The sequence below is a fragment of the Oncorhynchus mykiss genome, chromosome 7, assembly GCF_013265735.2.
Source record: "Oncorhynchus mykiss isolate Arlee chromosome 7, USDA_OmykA_1.1, whole genome shotgun sequence".
In the NCBI taxonomy this organism is placed as follows: Eukaryota; Metazoa; Chordata; class Actinopteri; order Salmoniformes; family Salmonidae; genus Oncorhynchus; species Oncorhynchus mykiss.
The window spans coordinates 13,684,470-13,710,147 of NC_048571.1; the positions used below are offsets into that span (position 1 = coordinate 13,684,470).

Consider the following 25,678-nt stretch of genomic DNA (forward strand, 5'->3'; position numbering starts at 1 on the left):
ACGAAGTACAAACTGTTAAAAAACTTGACTTTATTATTAAAGAGATGACAGGATGTTTGGGTCCATGGCATGACATTTCTATACATCTGTGCTATACAATGGACAGGATTTACAGACAGAGGTCTTGCAGTAGCGTCTTCTCTTGGCACGCCCTGATGAGAACTTGTGATTGGAAAGAAAGACAGGGGAGCCTGCTGGGAGAGGTTAAAACATCTCCAACTCTGCATCTCAAATGGCGCCCTATTATGTATGGTGCCCTATTATGTATGGTGCCATTTAGGACGCAGACAATAGCTTCATTGCCTCCTTTCCTTCATCCGCTCTGCTGACAGGTGAATGAAAGCAAGTCCTGGTAAGCATCTTCCATATCGCTTTCAGATCAGTGAAAAGGTTAGGGAGGCAAGGAAGCCACCTCTGACTATTGAGATGCACCCGAACACTACAGTATAGTCCATCATAGGGGGGGTTTGAAAGGCTAGTTTTGTCACCATTCCACTTGTAGCTTCTTCAAGGTTTAATGTCGCACTATGACAAAAGTATTTTCCCAGGGTTGTCTGAGTGGTCAGGAGAGAAAAGTGGCATAAGTTGGGTGCAACACGTTTGACAAATCTGTCTTGTACAATTAAGGAATTGAGCTGGTTCAACATGACAGATTCACAAGCAGAACAGAGGCCACAGTCTGCAAGGAGAATCAAGAGAAACCCAGTTAAATAATACAAAACACCAATAAAATCCTAACGTCTGTCAGTCTTTTAGCCTTAGGGGCTGTGGGCATTGTTTTTGAATCTCTTTAGAGAGGTGGGTGGGAGCCTGCTGTGTTGGTTCCATAATACCGTTGTTAAACAGCTATAAGTGTTTATTAACAGTTATAAAACACACCGCAGACTTTAAGACACTGGTATGAAAAATAAACAAACGTCAGTAAGAAAAACTAAACAAAATATTCACAGAACATCAAAACAAACCAATCAAATCAAGACATTCTGTTCATTATCAAATGTACAATATGAAATTCACACGGTGATGGTAGCCTATCAGACACCTCAAAGAGGTGAGGGTGAACACAGCTGGAGGCTGGAGGCAGACTACTAAAATGACAGGCTTCTAAAACCACACCTCCCAAGAGGGGACTGTGAAAGAGTGGGAAACGTGGATGTGTGTATGGTGTATTGAGCGTGTGTGTTTGTTTGTGTGAGTAATTTGCCAATGACATTGGGGGAGGAGGCAGGGTTTCAAAATGTTCTGTTTGTTTATGTCATAGTGAAATGAATCCCAGTTAGCCCTATTTGTCTCGAGGTGTTAAAATGCAGGGCCAAATGGAATCTGTGAAGTCACCACTACAGCATCCTCCTATGGGTTCTCTTTCCAGAGCTCCGACTTTCCGACCTGAAGATCACTGAACAGACAACTGGGAATTCTGAAAAAAACTAGGTCAAATCATGACGTCAGTGATCTTCAGGTCGGAAAGTCGGAGCTCTGGAAAGAGGCCCGAGTTCCCGACTTGGAATTCCGAGTTGGATGACCGTTCAAAACGATTTTTCCCAGTTAGAGCTTGTTTTTTACCGAGTTCCCAGTTGTTTTGAACGCACTGAAGTCGGAGATTTCAGAGTTCCTAGTTGTTTTGAATGCGGTATTATCTCCACCTGGCTCTATTATGATGTCATCACAACAGATTCTGTCTGGCTCTTTTGTGATGTCAATGTTCTGTCTGGTTCTATTGTGATGTCATCACAACAGATTCCATCTAGCCCTACTTTGATGTCATCTTCATGTCATATATAAATACTATCAAGGCAGATTCCGTGTGGCTCTCTGTCCCTATGTTGTGACATGGTGGTGTGCGTCAGGTCAGATGTTGGAGGGCCGTCGCCCCCTGGTGGCCCCCAGTGAGGCCCTCAGACGGGGGTCTCTGGCCCGGTAGTGCTCGTTGAAGTCCAGTCTGAAGCTGAGGAAGCGCAGGCTCTCGTCTGGACTAGTCATTATCAGCACCAAGAACTGCTGCACTATGCCCTGAGAAGGAGCACAACCAACCACAGATGTTATACACTGAACACTACCACAGACAACCAGACGGTCCTATCCACTGAACACTACCACAGACAACCAGACGGTCCTATCCACTGAACACTACCACAGACAACCAGACTGTCCTATCCACTGAACACTACCACAGACAACCAGACTGTCCTATCCACTGAACACTACCACAGACAACCAGACTGTCCTATCCACTGAACACTACCACAGACAACCAGACGGTCCTATCCACTGAACACTACCACAGACAACCAGACTGTCCTATCCACTGAACACTACCACAGACAACCAGACTGTCCTATCCACTGAACACTACCACAGACAACCAGACGGTCCTATCCACTGAACACTACCACAGACAACCAGACTGTCCTATCCACTGAACACTACCACAGACAACCAGACTGTCCTATCCACTGAACACTACCACAGACAACCAGACTGTCCTATCCACTGAACACTACCACAGACAACCAGACTGTCCTATCCACTGAACACTACCACAGACAACCAGACTGTCCTATCCACTGAACACTACCACAGACAACCAGACTGTCCTATCCACTGAACACTACCACAGACAACCAGACGGTCCTATCCACTGAACACTACCACAGACAACCAGACGGTCCTATCCACTGAACACTACCACAGACAACCAGACGGTCCTATCCACTGAACACTACCACAGACAACCAGACTGTCCTATCCACTGAACACTACCACAGACAACCAGACTGTCCTATCCACTGAACACTACCACAGACAACCAGACGGTCCTATCCACTGAACACTACCACAGACAACCAGACTGTCCTATCCACTGAACACTACCACAGACAACCAGACTGTCCTATCCACTGAACACTACCACAGACAACCAGACTGTCCTATCCACTGAACACTACCACAGACAACCAGACTGTCCTAGTGAAAGCCACTGTGGCAGTGAGAAGAGAGTAAGACCCATACCTGGTAGAAGTGTGTTAGTATCCGTAGCTGAGAGCGCATTTTTGGTATGGTTTCCTGGAACTCTTGGATCCTCCTGTTCTCCTCTGCCTCCTGTTCAGCAGTCACGCCCCACTCACCCTGAAAACACACACACAGACAGGCAACATTAGAGGTGTCAAGTTTCAGAAGGAACTTTGTTGTTGCAGCATCAGTGTGGTATCAAAGTGTGGTACCAGAAACCCTAGACCCACTCCAATTTGCATACCGCCCCAACAGATCCACAGACGATGCAATCTCTATTGCACTCCACACTGCCCTTTCCCACCTGGACAAAAGGAACACCTACGTGAGAATGCTATTCATTGACTACAGCTCAGCGTTCAACACCATAGTGCCATCAAAGCTCATCAATAAGCTAAGGACCATGGGACTAAACACCTCCCTCTGCAACTGGATCCTGGACTTCCTGACAGGCTGCCCCAGGTGGTAAGGGTAGGTAACAACACATCCGCCACGCTGATCCTCAGCACAGGGGCCCCTCAGGGGTGCGTGCTCAGTCCACTCTTGTACTCCCTGTTCACTCATGGCTGCACGGCCAGGCACGACTCCAACACCATCATTAAGTTTGCAGGTGACACAACAGTGATCACCGACAACGACGAGACAGCCTATAGGGAGGTCAAAGACCTGGCCGTGTGGTGCCAGGACAACAACCTCTCCCTCAATGTGACCAAGACAAAGGAGATGATTGTGGACCACAGGAAAAGGAGGACCGAGCACGTCCCGAATCTCATCGACGGGGCTGTTGTGGAGCAGGTTGAGAGCTTCAAGTTCCTTGGTGTCCACATCAGCAACAAACTAACATGGTCCAAGCACACCAAGACAGTTGTGAAGAGGGCACGACAAAACCTATTCCCCCTCAGGAGACTAAAAAGATTTGGCATGGGTCCTCAGATCCTCAAAAGGTTCTACAGCTGCAACATCGAGAGAATCCTGACTGGTAGCATCACTGCCTGGTATGGTAACTGCTTGGCCTCCGACCGCAAGGTGCTACAGAGGGTAGTGCGAACGGCCCAGTACATCACTGGGGCCAAGCTTCCTGCCATCCAGGACCTCTATACCAGGCGGTGTCAGAGGAGGGCCCTTAAAATTCTCCAGCCACCGTAGTCATAGACTGTTCTCTCTGCTACCAGACGGCAAGCGGTCCCAGAGCGCCAAGTCTAGGTTCAAGAGGCTTCTAAACAGCTTCTACCCCCAAGCCATAAGACTCCTGAACATCTAATCAAATGGCTACCCAGACTATTTGCATTGCCCCCTCCCCCTCTTTTACACCGCTGCTACTCTCTGTTGTTATCATCTATGCATAGTCACTTTAATAACTATACCTACATGGACCTTTTACCTCAACTAACCGGTGCTCCCGCACATTGACTCTGTACCAGTACCCCCCTGTATATAGTCTCGTTATTTTACAGCTGCTCTTTAAATTACTCGTTACCTTTATTTCTTATCTGTATATTTTTTAACTGCATTGTTGGTTCAGGGCTTGTAAGTAAGCATTTCACTGTAAGGTCTACTACACCTGTTGTATTCGGCGCATGTGACTAATAGAATTTGATTTGAAAGAGTAACCAGTGCCATCTCTTGACTTCAGTAAATGAGTAACTAACACCCACACTAAACTGTTACAGATTCCCACTCTATGACCCCAGCATTCTCCCCATAGAGACATGACCTTCAACGTCTTCTCTACTCACATACTTCTCATTCAAGTAAACACACTCAACGGCCAATATTTAAAGTTAATATAAAATCCAATATCCCCCCCATCACTGACCAACATCTTCTGTCACCCCAAACCCTCTTCCCTTGGACCTCAGTCTTATTTACAAGCTATTAAAAGAGAAACTTGGCAAACGGCGAGGCTGTGTTTGTTTTTCTAACACTTAAAGTTTAATGCTCTGATGCTCAGGGCCTGTTAAATCAATAAAATGACAACAACACCAGCATGGCCAATGGCCATTAAGGGGGAACTTGAGTTGGCCCCTGGCTGGGTTCCAGACGACTTAGAACAAACAGGACATGGGACTCTCTGAAGACTACATGTTCCTCCAATTACGCTCTATAACTAAAAGATATCATCATTATAGGTAGTTGAATTGGGCCAGTACACACCGGTACTGAAATACAACACCTCAAATGTTCTACTGCTTGAGTACCGGCAACCTCTTATAGAATATTGGCTTAAAAATATTGCAGAGTACCGGAACCTAAATATAAACCTTGTCAGCCGGTGATTGTCAAGCAAATAACTGCCAGTCTCACAGTAACAGACCGTTAATGAACATTAACACATTCAGCATCCCCTGGCTTCCACACCAATGCAGACCTTTGGAATGTCTACATTTCAAAAAGTCTAATAAATCCATGTAATACAGCCCACACCTTCACAATAAATCCATGTAATACAGCCTACACCTTCACAATAAATCCATGTAATACAGCCCACACCTTCACAATAAATCCATGTAATACAGCCCACACCTTCACAATAAATCCATGTAATACAGCCCACACCTTCACAATAAATCCATGTAATACAGCCCACACCTTCACAATAAATCCATGTAATACAGCCCACACCTTCACAATAAATCCATGTAATACAGCCCACACCTTCACAATAAATCCATGTAATACAGCCCACACCTTCACAATAAATCCATGAAATACAGCCCACACCTTCACAATAAATCCATGTAATACAGCCCACACCTTCACAATAAATCCATGTAATACAGCCCACACCTTCACAATAAATCCATGTAATACAGCCCACACCTTCACAATAAATCCATGTAATACAGCCCACACCTTCACAATAAATCCATGTAATACAGCCCACACCTTCACAATAAATCCATGTAATACAGCCCACACCTTCACAATAAATCCATGAAATACAGCCCACACCTTCACAATAAATCCATGTAATACAGCCCACACCTTCACAATAAATCCACGTAATACAGCCCACACCTTCACAATAAATCCATGTAATACAGCCCACACCTTCACAATAAATCCATGAAATACAGCCCACACCTTCACAATAAATCCACGTAATACAGCCTACACCTTCACAATAAATCCATGTAATACAGCCCACACCTTCACAATAAATCCATGAAATACAGCCCACACCTTCACAATAAATCCATGTAATACAGCCCACACCTTCACAATAAATCCATGAAATACAGCCCACACCTTCACAATAAATCCATGTAATACAGCCCACACTTTCACAATAAATCCATGTAATACAGCCCACACCTTCACAATAAATCCATGAAATACAGCCCACACCTTCACAATAAATCCATGTAATACAGCCCACACCTTCACAATAAATCCATGAAATACAGCCCACACCTTCACAATAAATCCATGTAATACAGCCCACACCTTCACAATAAATCCATGAAATACAGCCCACACCTTCACAATAAATCCACGTAATACAGCCTACACCTTCACAATAAATCCATGTAATACAGCCCACACCTTCACAATAAAGCCATGTAATACAGCCCACACCTTCACAATAAATCCATGTAATACAGCCCACACTTTCACAATAAATCCATTATTTATTTTAGTCAGGTCTAAAGAAACATGACATGATGAAAATGTAGTCTATTTCAGAAGAACATAATAGCATACTCTGAAAGGTCCTGATCTGGCTGTGCCAAATGGCTGTGGGCTACACTCATTTAGCAGACAAGATTTGCTTAGAATTCTGTGGCATTATTTTTATCGTTTTTTATAGTATGAAGAATACAATTGAACAAAGCTAAATAAAATATAAAGGATGCTTTCTCCAAACGCCCACATGGGCTATTCTGTGTTGAGCAATTAACAAAAGAAACAGGTACTCCTATATGCTTAATTTAGAGCTATTTATGTACCTTTAGTTGTGATACAAATGTTGGGCTGTATGTTTTGATCTTTAATACATTCTAAGGCTGCATGATGTGACTCTAATGAGGATTTGAGAAAAGTTGCTTGAAAGGCATGAGCTCTGCTTTGTTTTTTGTGCAGACTGTACACACTTCATCAGTCTCTCATTTATAATTTGACCGGCACTTGATAATGACTCGAATTTCCCAGCGGCATCCCTTTCGTGTGGCCGTAATGCCCCTAAAAAAAGCAACTCTCACTCACTTGGCTCTCTGTCACGTGATCTAGTCTTTCTCACAGGCTACAAGTGAAGACAGACACATCGGGGGCGCAACTGCACCCATCCTTATCCAATTCCGAGGTGCATATTGAAGATGTTGGAAGAACTGTCCACATTTACTTTTTGTCAGCCAACAAGATGAGTAGGCCTAATGAACAGCAAAAGCACTACCCCCCAGAGTACAAATGTTGACCTATTCTATATTTTGTGTGAGAAATAAATATTCCAAACAGTCTGGGACAGTTGTGGGATGTGATAGATCAAATTAATACAACCTCTTGCATCAAAGAAACATTTTTTTTACGCAATGAGGCTGACGCAACAGATCAGAACATTTAGCTTAAATTGTTGATAAACTATTAGGCTATTTCCTCACATTATAACCGCAGCAATGCGCACACGGCTACAAGCTCAAATGTTCCATTAACTGGAAAACACCATTATCAAAAGTTAGATTATGCATGTAATGCTTTTATTATAAAAAGGTGCATTTTTATGGTGAAAATTATCTTCCCCAAACTTGAAACTCACGTGCTGTTTATGTATGCCAGTTAGGCGCTACACCCTTTGTAAAGCAAATTAATGTGCTTCATTTTAAGAAGTTATTTGGCCACTTTAGTTGTGATACAAACCCTATCAAAACATATAGGCCTATGGGCTAGGCTACATTAGGTGTGGGACTATGATTGAAAAAGTTGCAAAAGAAAGTTATAATATATCATTCTTAAGTGATAGGCTAATATTGTCACCCATCAGACTGTTCTTGATTTAATCTGGTCTTTACATAAACTAAATAATATATGTGAAATCTGTTTTGATTTAGAATGGACCATTATCATGCACCTGTCTCAAAACTGGGGGAGAGGGATAAAAATCTAGGCACTTAAATAGCAAATGGAGGACGCATTTATTTTCATGCCAGCCAGTAGGATATACTCTTGTTGTACATATAAGCAATGTGCTTAATATTAGGAAAGTTTAAAAAAAATCTAATATAGTAGGCTTAGCCAATAGAAAGCTGATGGGATCCTCCTCTTTTTAATAGAAGCCATCACTCTGTTTTCTCACACAATTGCATAGCCTATAGAAATGTGCGCAACATGAGCTCTCATGAAGTTTTTGATTAGATTTTCAATTACATTTGCATTGATTTTAGAGTGCTGAGTACCAGGCAGTTATCAAGTTTAGTAGACTACTAATGAACAACAGCAGCAGCAGCATCAGAGCTTGGAGAAGCCTAATTACCCTGACTAATCAGTCATGTGGAATTTGACTGCCCTCATGACTGCAGGTGTGGCGGTAATACGGTCACCGTAACAGCCCTAAGTGCTGGCATCCATTTCAGTCCACTTCAAGCCCCGATCCTTCTACCTCAGAATCCCTCTGCTTCTTCCGCTCCTCGTACTGCAGCCGCAGGGTGAGTTCCTCCAGGGCAGAGCGGTACAGAGAGTCCTGGGCACTCTGGAACTCTATGATCTGGTCAAAGATCGCCCTCAGCTGGTTCAACAAGGACTAGCGGGAGAGAAAAACATTTTAGATGACATTAGAGTTTATTAGTCACATGTACAGGGTCGCAGATGTAATAGCTGGGTTCAGGGAAATTCTTAAAGGGATACTTAGAGATTTTGGCAATGAGGCCCTTCATCTAATTCCCCAGAGTCAGATGTACTCGCCGATACCATTTTTTTATGTCTCTGCGTGCACTTTGAAGGAAGTTGCTAACTACCTCTAGCGCAATTGCTAACTTGCGTTAGCACAATGACAAAATCTATGGCTATCTGCTAGCATGCTAGTAGATACGCATAAACTTCCAGTCATTGCGGTAAGACTAGTTAGCATTGGGTCATGAAACTACCTTCAACTTCCTTCATACTGGACACAGAGACATGAAAGTTTATCCACAAGTTCATCTGACTCTGGAGAAAATAGATAAAGGGCCTCATTGCCAACATCCCGAAGTATCCCTTTAAGCGCCAACAGTGCAGGTAAAAGAGAAGTGGACGTCAGTAAGTGCCTGTTAGAGTGTATGAGCATACGTGTGTCTCACCCTGCTGTTGGTGTCCAGTAGGCAGCGGGAGATGACAGAGTCTAAGAATCCTTCGTGGGCAGCGATGATGTGGTCTAGATCCTGGGCCTTCTCTACCTTGTTCCACAACTCATCCCAACAACACTCTAGCACCTGTACAGACACAGCCACAGACCCAGACAGACAGGGGAGGAGGGAGAGTGTGAGAGGAATGAGAGGATTAGAGAGGAAGAAGGAAAAAAAGTACAGCCCCTGACCTCGAAGGTGATGTAGTACTGCATCTGGTGGATGAAGTGGACCATCTCATTGGCCAGGATGTGGCACTGGTGCAGCACGCCAGACAGCTCTGTAACACAACATCTAACATGTTACCCTGGCTGCCTTATCTACAGCTCTTCGGTACATGTCTCCCTCTGCTGGAGGTGAGAGGGAACTGCATGGTTGTGTGTGTGTGTGCGTGCGTGCATGTGTGTGTGTGTGTTCACCTGGCATGCTCTTAAGCAGCTTGGCGTTGCACATCTGTCCCTTCCAGATGTCGGTGAGGATGTACTCCATACGCTTGGCTCGCCACAGGAAGTTGAACACCCGCAGGTAGTGGCTCATGCACTCCCGTGTGAACACCTGCCACAGCCAGAACCAGCGAGAGAAACAGAAAGCAAGAAGAGAGAGACAAAGGAGAGAAAGAGAGAGAGACAAATTAGACAGAGAGAAAGACAAAGGAGACAGCGTGAAGAGAGAGAGAGAGCGTGAACACCTGTCACAGGGTAGCACAGCATTTACACATGTTCTCTCACCATATCACAGAACAACACAAAAAACACCAGCCAGCACTTGACTTCATCTAACATGATTGACTGGTGGCCTTTGAATGAACATGTACAGTGGGGCAAAAAAATATTTAGTCAGCCACCAATTGTGCAAGTTCTCCCACTTAAAAAGATGAGAGGTCTATTTGCAAATAAATTCATTAAAAATCCTACAATGTGATTTTCTGGATTTTTTTTCTCATTTTGTCTGTCATAGTTGAAGTGTACCTATGAGGAAAATTACAGGCCTCTCATATTTTTAAGTGGGAGAACTAAATACTTTTTTGCCCCACTGTATAACAGAACAGAAAGAAACAACGTTCAGATGCTCCAGGTGGGCTTTTATGGATGAATGAAGAGAGAAGAGGAGAAGCTTTTTGGATTGCTTGAGAGGGTGTGTGTGTGTGGAGAGAGACAAGGCAACACCAGATAGGATGGTATGTGTATGTATGTAAAGTGCTGTGGTTACCGTGGCGATAGGACCCTCTACGTGGTAGTCTAAACTGAAGACGTCCCAGCCTGTATCCCCGGGAGACACCTACAGAAGGAGCACAGATGGGTTGATGACCAGGCTTTAGTTCAGAGGGATAACATGGTGCCAAGTTGACAGTTTGAAATCCAGTAGGTAACTCTGACACATGTACATCCAGCATCCAGACATCAACCATCTAGGCTTCAGTTCAGAGGGCTAACAGTCTTGAGCAACGGGTTACCAGGTTGCGTTTCAAACCCCTGACTCAATACCGTGTTAGCCCACTGAGATAAAGCTTATGACAGCAGTAATGGTATGAGCTGTAGCCTATGACAGTAGTAATGGTATGAACTGTAGCCTATGACAGTAATAATGGTATGAGCTGCAGCCTATGACAGCAGTAACGGTATGAGCTGTAGCCTATGACAGTAATAATGGTATGAGCTGCAGCCTATGACAGCAGTAATGGTATAAGCTGTAGCCTATGACAGTAGTAATGGTATGAGCTGTAGCCTATGACAGTAGTAACGGTATGAACTGTAGCCTATGACAGTAGTAACGGTATGAGCTGCATCCTATGACAGTAGTAATGGTATGAGCTGCAGCCTATGACAGTAGTAATGGTATGAACTGTAGCCTATGACAGTAGTAACGGTATGAGCTGTAGCCTATGACAGTAGTAATGGTATGAGCTGTAGCCTATGACAGAAATAATGGTATGAGCTCCAGTCTATGACAGTAGTAATGGAATGAGCTGTAGCCTATGACAGTAATAATGGTATGATCTTCAGCCTATGACAGTAGTAATGGTATGAGCTGTAGCCCATGACAGTAGTAACGGTATGAATTGTAGCCTATGACAGTAGTAATGGTATGAGCTGTAGCCTATGACAGTAGTAATGGTATGAGCTGCAGCCTATGACAGCAGTAATGGTATGAGCTGCAGCCTATGACAGTAGTAATGGTATGAGCTGCAGCCTATGACAGTAGTAATGGTATGAGCTGTAGCCTATGACAGTAGTAATGGTATGAACTGTAGCCTATGACAGTAGTAATGGTATGAGCTGCAGCCTATGACAGTAGTAATGGTATGAACTGTAGCCTATGACAGTAGTAATGGTATGAACTGTAGCCTATGACAGTAGTAATGGTATGAGCTGCAGCCTATGACAGTAGTAATGGTATGAACTGTAGCCTATGACAGTAGTAATGGTATGAGATGCAGCCTATGACAGTAGTAATGGTATGAACTGTAGCCTATGACAGTAGTAATGTTATGAGCTGCAGCCTATGACAGTAGTAATGGTATGAACTGTAGCCTATGACAGTAGTAATGGTATGAGCTGCAGCCTATGACAGTAGTAATGGTATGAACTGTAGCCTATGACAGTAGTAATGGTATGAACTGTAGCCTATGACAGTAGTAATGGTATGAGCTGCAGCCTATGACAGTAGTAATGGTATGAACTGTAGCCTATGACAGTAGTAATGGTATGAGCTGTAGCCTATGACAGTAGTAATGGTATGAGCTATAGCCTATGACAGTAATAATGGTATGAGCTGTAGCCTATGACAGTAGTAATGGTATGAGCTGCAGCCTACCTCCAGCAGGCGTACGTCCAGTCTCTTGAGGATCTCAGCGTTGTCATACTGGGCGTTGGTGGCCCTCACGGCTGTCTCCAGGATGCCTGTCAGGTTGTGTTGGTACAGAGTGGTGGCTGGGCGGGCCAGCTCTGGTCTGAAGGGACAAACACTAACGTCAATATATATGACATGTAGGATGGGGTGGGTGGGTGTGTATTTGTGCGTACCCATCTGTCTGTACACCTGTGTGTGTGTGTGTGTATGTGTGTATACGAACTTTAGCAGGTCCATGAGGTGGCGTATGAAGTCTCCCTGGCCCAGCAGCAGGTATCGTCTCATGGCCTGCAGGTGCTCCAGCAGCAGATAGTTCTGGTTGAGCACATTCAGCAGGTACTTGCTAGTTTCAAAGTAGGCTGCATCTATCTTCCCCTGGAACGCCCCCTCCAGGTCTGATAACAGCTCTGCAGCTACAGAGAGAGAGTTATTATCTGTGGTCATTATGTGGGTACTGGAGTTGGCACAACATGATGCATATTGAAATCATCTCTCAAGACCGTTTGCTGAACTCTGTATCTATAATTCAAGATAGAGTCTGCATCCCAAATAGCACCCTATTCGCTTCAGAATGCACTACTTTTGACCGGGGGCTTCATAATGCACTACCTTTAACCCTTAAGGTTATGGTCAGAAGTAGTGTACTATAAAAGGGAAAAGGGTGGCATTTGGGACAGACAGGGTAAAAATACAACCCAACCCCTCCCCTTCCAACGCCAGTCAGTATGCAGTCATTCCCCTCAAGGACGAGGCTAAGGAAGGAACTGTAAAACCATTGATCAGCGACGGAGAGAGGAGCGAGACTAAATCCAGTCGATACGACAGTAAGTACCATAACAGTACAACCAGTTCTGATGCCAAACAGATCAATGCGGCTCTGCTCTCACTAGCTACAAACACTACTATGGCAAGACCAAGGCTTCTCTACTCTGTCGAAAGACACTGCCTGCTGAATACACACTCTCTGGAGGTATATTATGTACAAATGTGTACCAAACACCAAATGCCTGTGTTGTATTGAGCTAGCCACTGACAGGCCCCTTTCACATTGTGTTGGGGTGGGGGAGAGAGGTCAGAGAGCATACCATCTTTGGGAGAGTCTGTAGACTTGGAGGCCGGGGTGATTTTCCCTGGTGAGGTTCTGTCATGGCACACCTGATGCAGGAAGTTAATGGACTTTCCAATGAGCAGAACCTACAGAGACAGAAGAGAAAGAGAGAACGAGCAAAAGTAACATGTGAATGCAAAGTTGGTATTTTCTACGTTGAGGATGAGATAATTGGTGTTTGTGTGTGTGTCTACCTTGCGGGCCTGGTCCATGGTGATGAAGGTGGGTATCATGGACTTCCTCAGTGAGTACTTGTCGTGCCACAGTCTGTCTGTCTTCACCGTGGGGTCAGATGCCACAAAGAACTGCAGGGAGAGAAATCACAATCACACCTTAAAAGACAGGACTCAACGATATCCGAACAACACAGGAGATTACTACAACAATGAATACTTATTACAGTAATGGAAAGAAAGTGAATGATGGTTCCATCTCTCAGTCATGATCGTCTCTGAGCCAGTGGTTCAACTTGAAAACCAAAATGGATGCTGATAAGTAGACATCAGTGTTACAAGGTGAAGACTTCTCTCCTAGGGGGTACAACAAGGGGGATTGAAAAGCCTTTTAGTAAACAAAAAGTATATATATAAAGTTTGATTTTAATTTCCGCTCTTCTTGTCATAATGAGTGTTTACAGTCTAACGCCACCTCCCAGCCGCCCCCTGGGCTGACAGAGGTGCCTGTAAGCTTCAGAGCCATACCCTCATTCCCCTCTGCTGGGAAGGAACAGCTCCATAACTACCACTTAGCCCTGCTACGGGGAGGGTCAATACAGGGGGCTTAAAACCAGTGTGCCCTTTGAAGCGTTCCCTTCTGAGAATAGCTCGGCAGTCGGTCTTGAAAGCCGCTACAACTCTCCTGTGCTCTGTGCTTGCCCAATCAGCACTTAGTCTCAGGTAGACGGAGTCTGAGAGGGCGATTCAGCAGCAGGTGCATTAGGACTAGATTCACAGCGTTCTACTGTCCTGTAGTTGTGGAGACAGGGAAATGGATGGAGAGCAAGGACAGAGATAGGAGAGAGAGAAGAGAGGGCCATCACTCAGTTCCCCATTACCGTCCTCTCATCCATCCTCATTTGGAAGACCGCCGCACCCCTCCCCCTCTCCCGTCCCCCTTTCCCTCCATCTCAGCTCAGAGATTAACCTGTCTGATGTCTGTGAGTCCACTTCAGCCTGAGCTCAGTTACTACCATCCGGACTCTGACCTTGACAAACTAATGGAAGTGTGTGTGTGTATTATATTTAAGCAATAAGGAACAATGGGGTGTGGTATATGACCAATATACCATGGCTACGGGCTGTTCTGATGCACAACGCATCGCGGCGTGCCTGGGCACAGCCCCTTAGCTGTGCCTTATTGCTATTATAAACTGGTTACCAACTTAATTAGAGCAGTAAAAATAAATGTAAAAGCTGTCATCAAGGCCACCCTAGTTTGAGAAACAAGTCCTCAACTGGCAGCTTCATTAAATAGTACCTGCAAAACACCAGTTTCAACATCAACAGTGAAGAGGTGATTCCTTGATGCTGGCCTCCTAGGCAGAGTTCCTCTGTCCAGTGTCGGTGTTCTTTTGCCAAGCTTAATATTTTTTTTTATTGGACAGTCTGACATATGGCTTTTACTTTGCAACTCTGCCTAGAAGGCCAGCATCCCAGAGTCGCCTCTTCACTGTTGACGTTGAGACTGGTGTTTTGTGGCCTGTAATCAAACCCACAAATGCTGATGCTCCAGACACTCAACTAGTCTAAAGAAGGCCAATTTTATTGCTTCTTTAAAATCAGCCTAACAGTTTTCAGCTGTGCTAACATAATTGCAAAAGGGTTTTCTAATGATCAATTGGCCTTTTAAAATGGTAAACTTGGATTAGCGAATAACGTGCCATTGGAACACATGTTTGCTGATAAATGTAGATATTCCATTAAAAATCAGCTTCCAGCTACAATAGTCATTTACAATATTAACAATGTCTACACTGTATTTCTGATCAATTTGATGTTATTGTCATGGACAAAAAATGTGTGTGTATATATGTGTATATATATATATATATATATATATATATATATATATATATATATATATATATATATATATATCTATCTACACAGTTGAAGTCGGAAGTTTACATACACCTTAGCCAAATACATTTAAACTAAATTTTTCACAATTCCTGACATTTAATCCTAGTAAAAATTCTCTGTCTTTAGGTCAGTTAGGATCACCACTTTATTTTAAGAACGTGAAATGTCATAATAATAGTAGAAAGATTGATTTCAGATTAGATTTATTTCATCACATTCCCATTGGGTCAGATGTTTACACCTACTCAATTAGTATTTGGTAGCATTGCCTTTAAATTGTTTAACTTGGGTCACATGTTTTTGAGTAGCCTTCCACAAGTTTCCCACAATAAGTTGGGTGAATTTTGGCCCATTCCTCCCAACAGAGCTGGTGTAACTGAGTCGGGTTTGTAGGCCTCCTTGCTCGCACACACTTTTTCAGTTCTGAATTGTTCTATAGGATTAATCCAATACCTTGACTTTGTTGTCCTTAAGCCATTTTGCCACAATTTTCGAAGTATGCTTGGGGTCATTGTCCATTTGGAAGACCCATTTGCGACCAAGCTTTAACTTCCTGACTGATGTCTTGAGATGTTGCTTCAATATATCCACATAATTTTCCTACCTCATGATGCCATCTATTTTGTGAAGTGCACCAGTCCCTCCTGCAGCAAAGCACCCCACAACATGATGCTGCCACCCCCGTGCTTCACGGTTGAGATGGTGTTCTTCGGCTTGCAAGCCTCCCCCTTTTTCCTCCAAACATAATGATGGTCATTATGGCCAAACAGTTCTATTTTTGTTTCATCAGACCAGAGGACGTTTTTCCAAAAAGTACTATCTTTGTCCCCATGTGCAGTAGCAAACCGTAGTCTGGATTTTTTATGGCGGTTTTGGAGCAGTGGCTTCTTTCTTGCTGAGCAGTCTTTCAGGTTATGTCGATATAGGACTCGTTTTACTGTGGATATAGATACTTTTGTACCGGTTTCCTCCAGCATCTTCACACGGTTCTTCGCTGTTGTTCTGGGATTGATTTTCACTTTTCACACCAAAGTACATTCATCTCTAGGAGACAGAACGCGTCTCCTTCCTGAGTGGTATGACGGCTGCGTGGTCCCATGGTGTTTATACTTGCGTACTATTGTTTGTACAGATGAATGTGGTACCTTCAGGCTTTTGGAAATTGCTCCCAAGGCTGAACCAGACTTATATATATATATATATATATGGTGTGTGTATTAAATATATGGTGTGTGTATTAAATATATGGTGTGTGTATTAAATATATATGTATGTATGCATGTATGTATTTTATATATATATATATGGTGTGTACATTAAATATATGGTGTGTGTGTGCGCGCGTCACCTCATGGTAAGTGTCCTCCAGCTCTCCGTCGTAGATCCAGCGATAGAGGAAGTTGAGGATGGGATGTGACACCAGGCTGAGGATGTGCTGCACCAGAGCTCTCATCTGAGGGTCCCCTGTCTTCCCATAGGCATGGACCGCTGACGCCAGTTCCCCTCCCTTCCTCCCTACACACACAACATTTGAACCACACACACTATTTAAATGGATACTTGATGGTACCAATCAGCAGGTGCCACAGACACACAACTCTACCTTGGCAGAAGTCAACGAGGGCAGCCAGGGTTTTGAGGCGGACTTTAGGGTCGTAGGTCCAGACTAGGAGACGTCTGAGGGTCAGACTGCTCTCCACTCCCAGGTTCACTCCCTGGTCATCCTCCACCTGCAACTGTCAAACACACCTTCACATGTCCTGTAGCCTAAATGGGTTTTCCTCTTCAAGGGCTAAGAACAAAGTTCATTCACTTGAATAAGGCAGTACAGTGTTTTGAGAGGTAGAGAAAGGTGTGTGTCTTACCTGTGAGTGCAGCACTGCCAGAAGTCTGTAGTACTCCTTCAGTTCCTGATGCAGGGAGGCACAGAAGCTCTGTCCCACCAGGCCGAAGGCTCGGTCCAGACTGCGCGAGTCAGTGTACTTCCTGATCTTGTTGTGGAGCCAGCCCAGCTCAGCCAATCGGTTACTGGTGTCCCTCAGAGACTTACAGAGAACCACCTAGGGACACACTGGAGAAGTTACGACAGGAGAATGCACACGCAGGCACACAGGCACGACGAGGTGTTGATACTCACCGTCTCTACTTTAGACAGAATAATAAAACATGATTGTCTCTAATAATGTTCCATTTCTGTATTCTGTTCTAATTATTCCGGAAACCGTGTTAGATTGAATAGGGCTTATAGCGTAACTGATGACTTCAAAAAGACTCCAGGAAACACCCTTGACGACTAGATTTGGCTCCCGTGTTCTCGTCCGATACAGTGATCCGAGGCCAGCGCATTGACAGCAGGCTATATATATATATATATAGATTTATTTTTAAACACTGAGAAGATGTATAGCTGAAACAGGTCGACTGTAATTTGTAGGAATATTAGAAGGGAGGAAATGTAATGAATCCTTGATGGATGATAGAGGTACACCATCGATGTGGCTCCTAACCAAAGAGCCAACTATTGATCTGTCAAGCTTTTTACCCTTTTCAGAAACAGATCATCAGCCTTGATGTCAGCAGCACTACAGCTGAATCTGAAAAACGCTGTCGGTCGGTCGGTTCTACAACAGCCATGATGTCAGCAGCACTACAGCTGAATCTGAAAAACGCTGTCGGTCGGCCGGTTCTACAACAGCCATGATGTCAGCAGCACTACAGCTGAATCTGAAAAACGCTGTCGGTCGGTTCTACAACAGCCATGATGTCAGCAGCACTACAGCTGAATCTGAAAAACGCTGTTGGTTGGTCGGTTCTACAACAGCCATGATGTCAGCAGCGATGAATCTGAAAAACGCTGTCGGTCGGTTCTACAACAGCCTTGATGTCAGCAGAACTACAGCTGAATCTGAAAAATGCTGTCGGCCGGTTCTACAACAGCCTTGATGTCAGCAGCACTACAGCTGAATCTGAAAAATGCTGTCGGCCGGTTCTACAACAGCCATGATGTCAGCAGCACTACAGCTGAATCTGAAAAACGCTGTCGGCCGGTTCTACAACAGCCATGATGTCAGCAGCACTACAGCTGAATCTGAAAAACGCTGTCGGTCGGCCGGTTCTACAACAGCCATGATGTCAGCAGCACTACAGCTGAATCTGAAAAACGCTGTCGGTCGGCCGGTTCTACAACAGCCATGATGTCAGCAGCACTACAGCTGAATCTGAAAAACGCTGTCGGTCGGCCGGTTCTACAACAGCCATGATGTCAGCAGCACTACAGCTGAATCTGAAAAACGCTGTCGGTCGGCCGGTTCTACAACAGCCATGATGTCAGCAGCACTACAGCTGAATCTGAAAAACGCTGTCGGTCGGACGGATCTACAACAGCCATGATGTCAGGGAGTCAGCTAGCGATGAAACAGGGTAATCTGTCAATAACTGGTCTAGCTAGTATGGATGGAAGTACGGCGCTGTCTACATTAAACATTTTAGTCATTTAGCAAGACACTCTTATCCAGAGAGACTTACAGGAGCAATTAGGGTTAAGTGCCTTGCTCAAAGGCACAGACAGATTTTTCACCTAGTCAGCTTGGGGATTCAAACCAGAGACTTTTGGTTTCTGGCCCAACGCTCTTAACCTCTAGCCTACCTACCATGGTGCGTGTAAACACAACACGTTGACTAACTAACATATACGCAGTGTACAAAACATTAGGAATACCTGCTCTCTCCATCACTTCACCCTCTGAATGGCACACATACACAATCCACTTCAATCAGTGTAGATGAAGGGGAGGAGACAGGTTAAAGAAGGATTTTTAAGCCTTGAGACATGGATTGTGTATGTGTGCCATTCAGAGGGTGAATGCGCTAGACAAAATAATTAAGTGCCTTTGAATGGGGGTGGGTATGGTAGTAGGTGTCAGGCACACCGGTTTGAGTGTGTCAAGAAGTGTAACGCTGCTGGGTTTTTCACACGCAACAGTTTCCTGTGTGTATCAAGAAGGGTCCACCAACCAAAGGACACCCAGCCAACAAGACAACTGGGATGTATTGGAGTCAACATGGGTCAGCATCCCTGTGGAACGCTTTTGACACTTTGTAGTCCATGCCCTGACAAATTGAGGCTGTTATGAGGGCAAAAGGGGGTGCAACTCAATATTAGAAAGGTGTTCCCTAATGTTTTGTACACTCAGTGAAAGGTCAAATAGCTTATGAAGTTGGTTATCAGTTTTTGCATTCGTCAGGGAAATATTTCAGGAACAAGGGGCACAAACTGAAATACCAAAGACACCTTGGACATTGTTCACGTATGACCGAATGTTCAGGTCACCTTGGAGTCGATCTTGTAGCAGTTGTCTGTGTTGCTCATCTTAATGAACTTGCCGTCGATCCCCTGGAAGACATACAGGATGTCTCTGACCAGTGCAGCCTCACCAACCTCCGCTGGAGAGAAGAAGAACGAGGGATTCAGAAAAGCAACAAAAAGTAGGACAACATTAACGAAAGCCATAAAAGTTACAGTACCAGTCAAAAGTTTGGACACCTCATCATTCAATTGTTTAAAAAATATATATTTTCTACATTGTAGAATAACAGTGAAGACGTCAAAACCATGAATTAACACACATGGAATCATGTAGTAAGCAAAAAAGTGTTAAACAAATCTAAATATATATATAGATTCCATATGTGTTATTCATAGTTTTGATGTCTTCACTATTATTCTACTATGTAGAAAATAGTACAAATAAAGAAAAACCCTGGAATGAGTAGGTGCTGTATCTCTCTATATATCTATTTAAGTCAGCCCCCAACCCTGTCAGAGGAGCACCAAGACAAATTAAATACCGGGAGAGCAACTAAACGGTTTATGAAATGAGGCGATTATGTGAGGTGGTTCTTACTGCAGAACAGGAACATTTCATTGCAGACTTGGTACATTTCCCTCAGACCTAATCTCTTTCTGTTTAATATTGAGTATTCAGTTTGCAGAGCCACTGTGCAGAGTCTTTTACCATTACAGGCCCCCTACCCAACTTCTGCCTACGTTACAAAATGTCCTCCAACCGTGAAGCATGTCCCAACTACGCCATGTAGTTCCATACACAAAAAAGTAGGCTTATACATCCCAACAATATCAGTCCCCACCCCCAACTCACCAGTGAGGTCCCCGTCATGGCGTGGCCTGGGGGCCCGGGTGGACAGGGGTGAGGGGGCGAGCGGGGCCCGTGAGGTAGGTGCAAGGGCGGAGGAGTTGGGGAGGGCCCACGCCAGCCGAGAGCCCAGCTGCTGCCCTGCTGTCTGGGGTGGGTGTCTGGAGAGAGCAAACATAGAAATGTTTAATGAACCATTTTGTATGTTTACATCCGTGTAACTATAGACATTTTTTCTCCCCCTCGACATGCATAAAAACTTCCCCTATACATGTTGGTTCTCCTAATGCAAACTGTCTTGTAGGACCATTACCATTAATAGCCTGTTAATGATGCCTCAGCTCCAAATTACTTTTATAGTGTTGATGATGATCCACTCAACCACCCACTAATCAGATACTTACCCTGGCACTAGACGAGTATAGCCAGACTAATTATACACAAGTGCTTGTGGGGTTGTGGAGAAGGACATGCATAATTGATGCTCACAACGGAATGGAAATACCCTGCTACAACAAATGGCTACAAAGAAAAATATTTTTTTTAACATGTCCTACTAATTTAAGACCCCTTCATATTCTGAAGGTTCATTGGTTACTCAGATGTGGTGCTGATCTACAACAAAAGCATACACTTCCTGCAAGTCCACAGGAACAACACTGAAGAAAGTCTAGAGTCATGTACGACTGACTACGGAGTCCTGGGTGCTGACCGGACAAACAGGGTTCCATCGATTGGCCTTACCCGGCCAGCAGGGGCTGAGGGGTGGGTGTGGGCCCGTTGAGGGAGTACACCCCCAGGCTGCTGATGCCACTGGTGCCCATGCTGGTGGAGATCTGGACGCCCCCAGGCCCCGAGCGCTCGGGGTAGCTGAGTGGCAGGCTCCCAGGTCGGGTGCAGTAGAACGGGGTGGAGTGGGCGTCCCGGGGGAGGGCCTGGGCAAACAGCGCCCCATAGCTGCCAACCTGGGAATGACATGCTATCATTAAATCAATGATGTATCAATGAAATAATTAAAATGTGGAATAACATGGAACATTTAATAGAATAGCTATTTCTGCTATTAATGGAGTTCTACAGAACTAACATGGTCACGATGGAATTACTGTTTGTGATGATGCAGTCTAGAGGATTATAATGCTTCCATTTTCTGTATCTACAGTACCCGTCAAAAGTTTGGACACACAAAGGTTTATCTTTATTTCTACTATTTCCAACGTCGAAAAATAGTGAAGACATCGAAACTATGAAAAAACACATATGGAATCATGTAGTAACCAAAAAAAGTGTTGGTTACTAAATATATTTTATATTTGAGATTCTTCAAAGTAGCCACCCTTTGCCTTGACAGCTTTGCACACTCTTGGAATCTCTCAACCAGCTTCATGAGGTAGTCACCTGGAATGCATTTCAATCAACAGCTGTGCCTTGTTAAAAGTTCATTTGTGGAATTTCTTTCCTTCTTAACGCATTTGACCCAATCAGTTGTGTAGTGGCAAGGTAGGGGTGGTATATAGAAAATAGCCCAATTTGGTAAAAGACCAAGTCCATATTATGGCAAGAACAGCTCAAATAAGCAAAGAGAAATGACAGTCCATCATTACTTTAAGACATGAGGTCAGTCAATACGGAAAATTTCAAGAACTTTGAAAGTTTCTTCAAGTGCAGTCGCAAAAACCATCAAGCGCTATGATGAAACTGGCTCTCATGAGGACCGCCAGAGGAAAGGAAGACCCTGAGTTACCTCTGCTGCAGAGGATAAGCTCATTAGAGTTACCAGCCTCAGAAATTGCAGCCCAAATATATGCTTCACAGAGTTCAGTAGCAGACATCTCAACATCAACTGTTCAGAGGAGACTGTGTGAATCAGGCCTTCGTGGTCGAATTGCTGTAAATAAACCACTACTAAAGGACACCAATAAGAAGAATAGACTTGGTTGGACCCAGAAACACGAGCAATGGACATTAGACCTGTGGAAATCTGTCCTTTGGTCTGATGAGTCCAAATTGGAGATTTTGGGTTGCAACCGCCGTTTCTATGTGAGAGTAGGTGAACGGATGATCTCCGAATGTGTGGTTCCCACCGTGAAGCATGGAGGTGGTGGTGTGATGGTGCTTTGCTGGTGACACTGTCAGTGATTTATTTAGAATTCAAGGCACACTTAACCAGCATGGCTACTACAGCATTCTGCAGCGAAACGCCATCATATCTGGTTTGCACTTAGTGGGACTATCATTTGTTTTCCAACAGGACAATGACCCAACACACCAACACACCAACAGGACAATGACCCAACACAGTGCTGCATCAGATGACCTGGCCTCCACAATCACTCGATCTCTACCCAATTGAGATGGTTTCGATGAGTTGGACCGCAGAGTGAAGGAAAAGCAGCCAACAAGTGCTCAGCATATGTGGGAACTCCTTCAAGACTGTTGGAAAAGCATTCCAGGTAAAGCTGGTTGAGGGAATGCCAAGAGTACAAAGCGGTTATCAAAGCAAATGGTGGCTACTTTGCAGAATCTAAAAAATATTTTAATTTGTTTAACACTTTTTTGGATACTACATGATTCCATATGCGTTAATAAGTAGGTGTGTCCAAACTTTTGACTGTACTGTATATATATATAGCTATGGTTAGTGTGTATGTACAGACCCAATTGGTTTATTCAGTCCCAGCAGTAATGGCTCTCTTCTGTTTGCCTGCTCTCTGTGGTGTGGCACACTGGGTCCCTTGCCCTCCTCCTACAGTGTGTGTGTGTGTGTGTGTGTGTGTGTAGCACTGTGGTGTAATGACAAGTATACCCACCCTGGACGGTTTCCTGGGGTCCTCACAGAGACTGAGCAGCAGGTATAAGACGGACCACCTGTGTTTCAGCACCCCCTGTTAATGGAAAGCAAAACACACCGATTCTCAATTGGTTCTCCTTTCAAAGCCAATAGAAGTATGCATATGCACCAGGGTATTTGGAACAGAAGACTGACCTGAGTCTGCAGCTTTCTGTGGAGCTCAGAGAACAGGGCAGCGTCACCCTCTCTCCTCTGCTTCAGTACTGGAGAACCAAAGGACAAGACAAACAGAATCAGACCACTAAATAAACAGACATACACCAATTCCAAAAACAGTTGATTAAAGGGGGCTCAACTCCACTCTGAACAAGGGTAAGTGCTGTTTTTTTATCTTATTTACTATGCTTAGCGATCGATGAGATGGTCATTAGTGGCATTACTCCGACTACAAACAAAATCTATTGAGATTTACTATTATGGAGACTCCTAACAAACGTATTTCTTTATTGTCAAATGTACAATGCTGTCACCTTTAACACGAGACAGAAAAGCTCTACTGGGAAAACAACAACAAAAGACCACATTAACAAAGGATGCATGTTTGCAAAGGTAACAGAGAAAGCGCAAACCAGTGATGTGCAGATGCCACTTTCGACTGTTGAGATGGATCCTCTCAAAGAGGATTCACGCAGCAAACCTGTCCAGTTTAGGTCACTCACATTATTGTCTCTAATAATAGGTCATAGGTCACTCACGTTCTTTTTTGATCTTCTCTGACACTAGGAACTCATCCCTCTCAATGGTGGGAGCATAGTTACTCCCGACGACTCTCACAGCATACTGGAACTGGTGGGCTACTTCAGCTGAAATGTGAAATAGGGTTGAGTTGAAGTATTGAGCATGGAATATCGGCTTTTCCCAAACCATGTCACTACTAGTGAATTAATCTTTCAGACTGGTTCAAATCTTACAGATGCAGAACGTTTCCCCTCAATCAGTAGCTAGCTCCCAATCTTACACTTTCTGGTAGTCATGCCAAGTGATAGAAAATTAAACGTTAGTACCTGCGCTCTAAAAAGTCGGGTAAACAATACTTTCCGGTTAATATTTTGTCTCATATTTCGAGCAGCTGAAAGACTTAACTGCACAGACAACCGGTATAGTAAGTTCAAACGTAATTGTATTCAACATTCTGGCTTGTAAGGAAAATGTCCACGATTGTGCAGTGCTTTGTTTCAGACTGTATAACTTTACCAAGAATTGGTATCAAAGTCAGATTTATTGGGCAAACCTTCTGGCTATCCCTAACTAGCTAACTTATTTGAAACAAGGCGTGGTTGGACTGTTGTCAACCGTATCTGCAGCTACCTATATCTATCTAGCTATGACACACTTTTGGTAGTTAGCTAGTTAAAGCCTTGGATATAGCCATCACCTAAATACAAATAAGGGTCGCGCTAACGTTAGCTAGATGGCTAACTAGCTGTGGTCCATACATAGCATGCCATCTCTGACCTGGCTGGCTAGGTGTACAGTTACTAGCAAGCCTAAGCTAACTAGCATTGGCTGTCACACAAACTTGACTTAACTACAAACTTCTTTAGCTACTGTAGCTAGATGGCGAGCTGAACGCTGGTATACAACTGTTATATCAGCATCACTGTTAAATGTTAGCTAGCTAGCAACAGACCAGGCTAGCTGCACATAACCGCGCCTGGGCAATCTAACTAGCTAGCATCATAGCTACCTTCGCTCTTCCCAGTGATCCTGCAGCAGAGACTTTGAAGGAGGACGTTGGGGGATTTTTGATCTAGGGCAGCCATTGCGTTGCAGTCTTTAGTTTTCCTTATCAGACGCCAGCGACACTATTGGATGCAGTTGTACCCACTACGATTGCTCTTGCTTTGGGTTTCCACTCTCAGTAACAGCCATTTTAACGGAACCCGCCGAAAGCGTTGCTAGCAAGAAGAGATGGGAAAAATAAATGAAAATATTACCCTCCAAAACAAGGCAATGGCACTAAAGGTTCCCTTGTCAGTTGTTCCTAGCCTTCCCCCCATGCTTATGGTGGTCAAATTGTAAGCGAAGTAGATAGCCAGTTGACTGTTAATTTTGAAATACATTTTCAATGTTCATTTTAAATAATTTTATTGGAATTAATTGCAATGAAATACAGACTTATCGAAAGACAGTTATTTTGCATATTTGCATTTCAGAACCAGGAGAGTGGACAGTTCCCAGACTTGGGGTACAAGGCAAGCATTTCATGACCCAAGTAGTGGACAGCTTTCTCTCTCAATTCAATTTCAATTCAAGGGCTTTATTGGCATGGAAAACATATGTTAACATTGCCAAAGCAAGTAAAGTAGATA

General features: G+C 44.1%; 1 protein-coding gene across 2 annotated transcripts; it reads right to left on the minus strand.

Annotated features, from left to right (window-relative positions):
- Positions 1-10: 10 nt before the first annotated feature.
- tubgcp3 (tubulin, gamma complex associated protein 3) lies at positions 11-25,336 on the minus strand. 2 transcript variants are annotated; one of them, XM_021608570.2, is made up of 21 exons: positions 25,054-25,336; positions 24,062-24,169; positions 23,502-23,569; positions 23,326-23,400; positions 21,260-21,480; positions 20,522-20,676; positions 19,693-19,805; positions 17,228-17,422; positions 16,966-17,092; positions 16,711-16,877; positions 13,476-13,586; positions 13,259-13,367; positions 12,397-12,586; positions 12,138-12,273; positions 10,533-10,601; positions 9,743-9,878; positions 9,515-9,603; positions 9,279-9,410; positions 8,603-8,743; positions 3,010-3,126; positions 11-2,010 (listed from the first exon to the last, which is right to left on the minus strand). In XM_021608570.2, exons 1-21 carry the CDS (start codon positions 25,127-25,129, stop codon positions 1,849-1,851), a joined length of 2,697 nt encoding a protein of 898 aa, XP_021464245.1. In that variant the 5' UTR covers positions 25,130-25,336; the 3' UTR covers positions 11-1,848. The 2 variants fall into 2 exon arrangements, with proteins under 2 accessions (XP_021464245.1, XP_021464244.1); XM_021608569.2 differs by having other exon boundaries at positions 16,966-17,098.
- Positions 25,337-25,678: the final 342 nt, after the last annotated feature.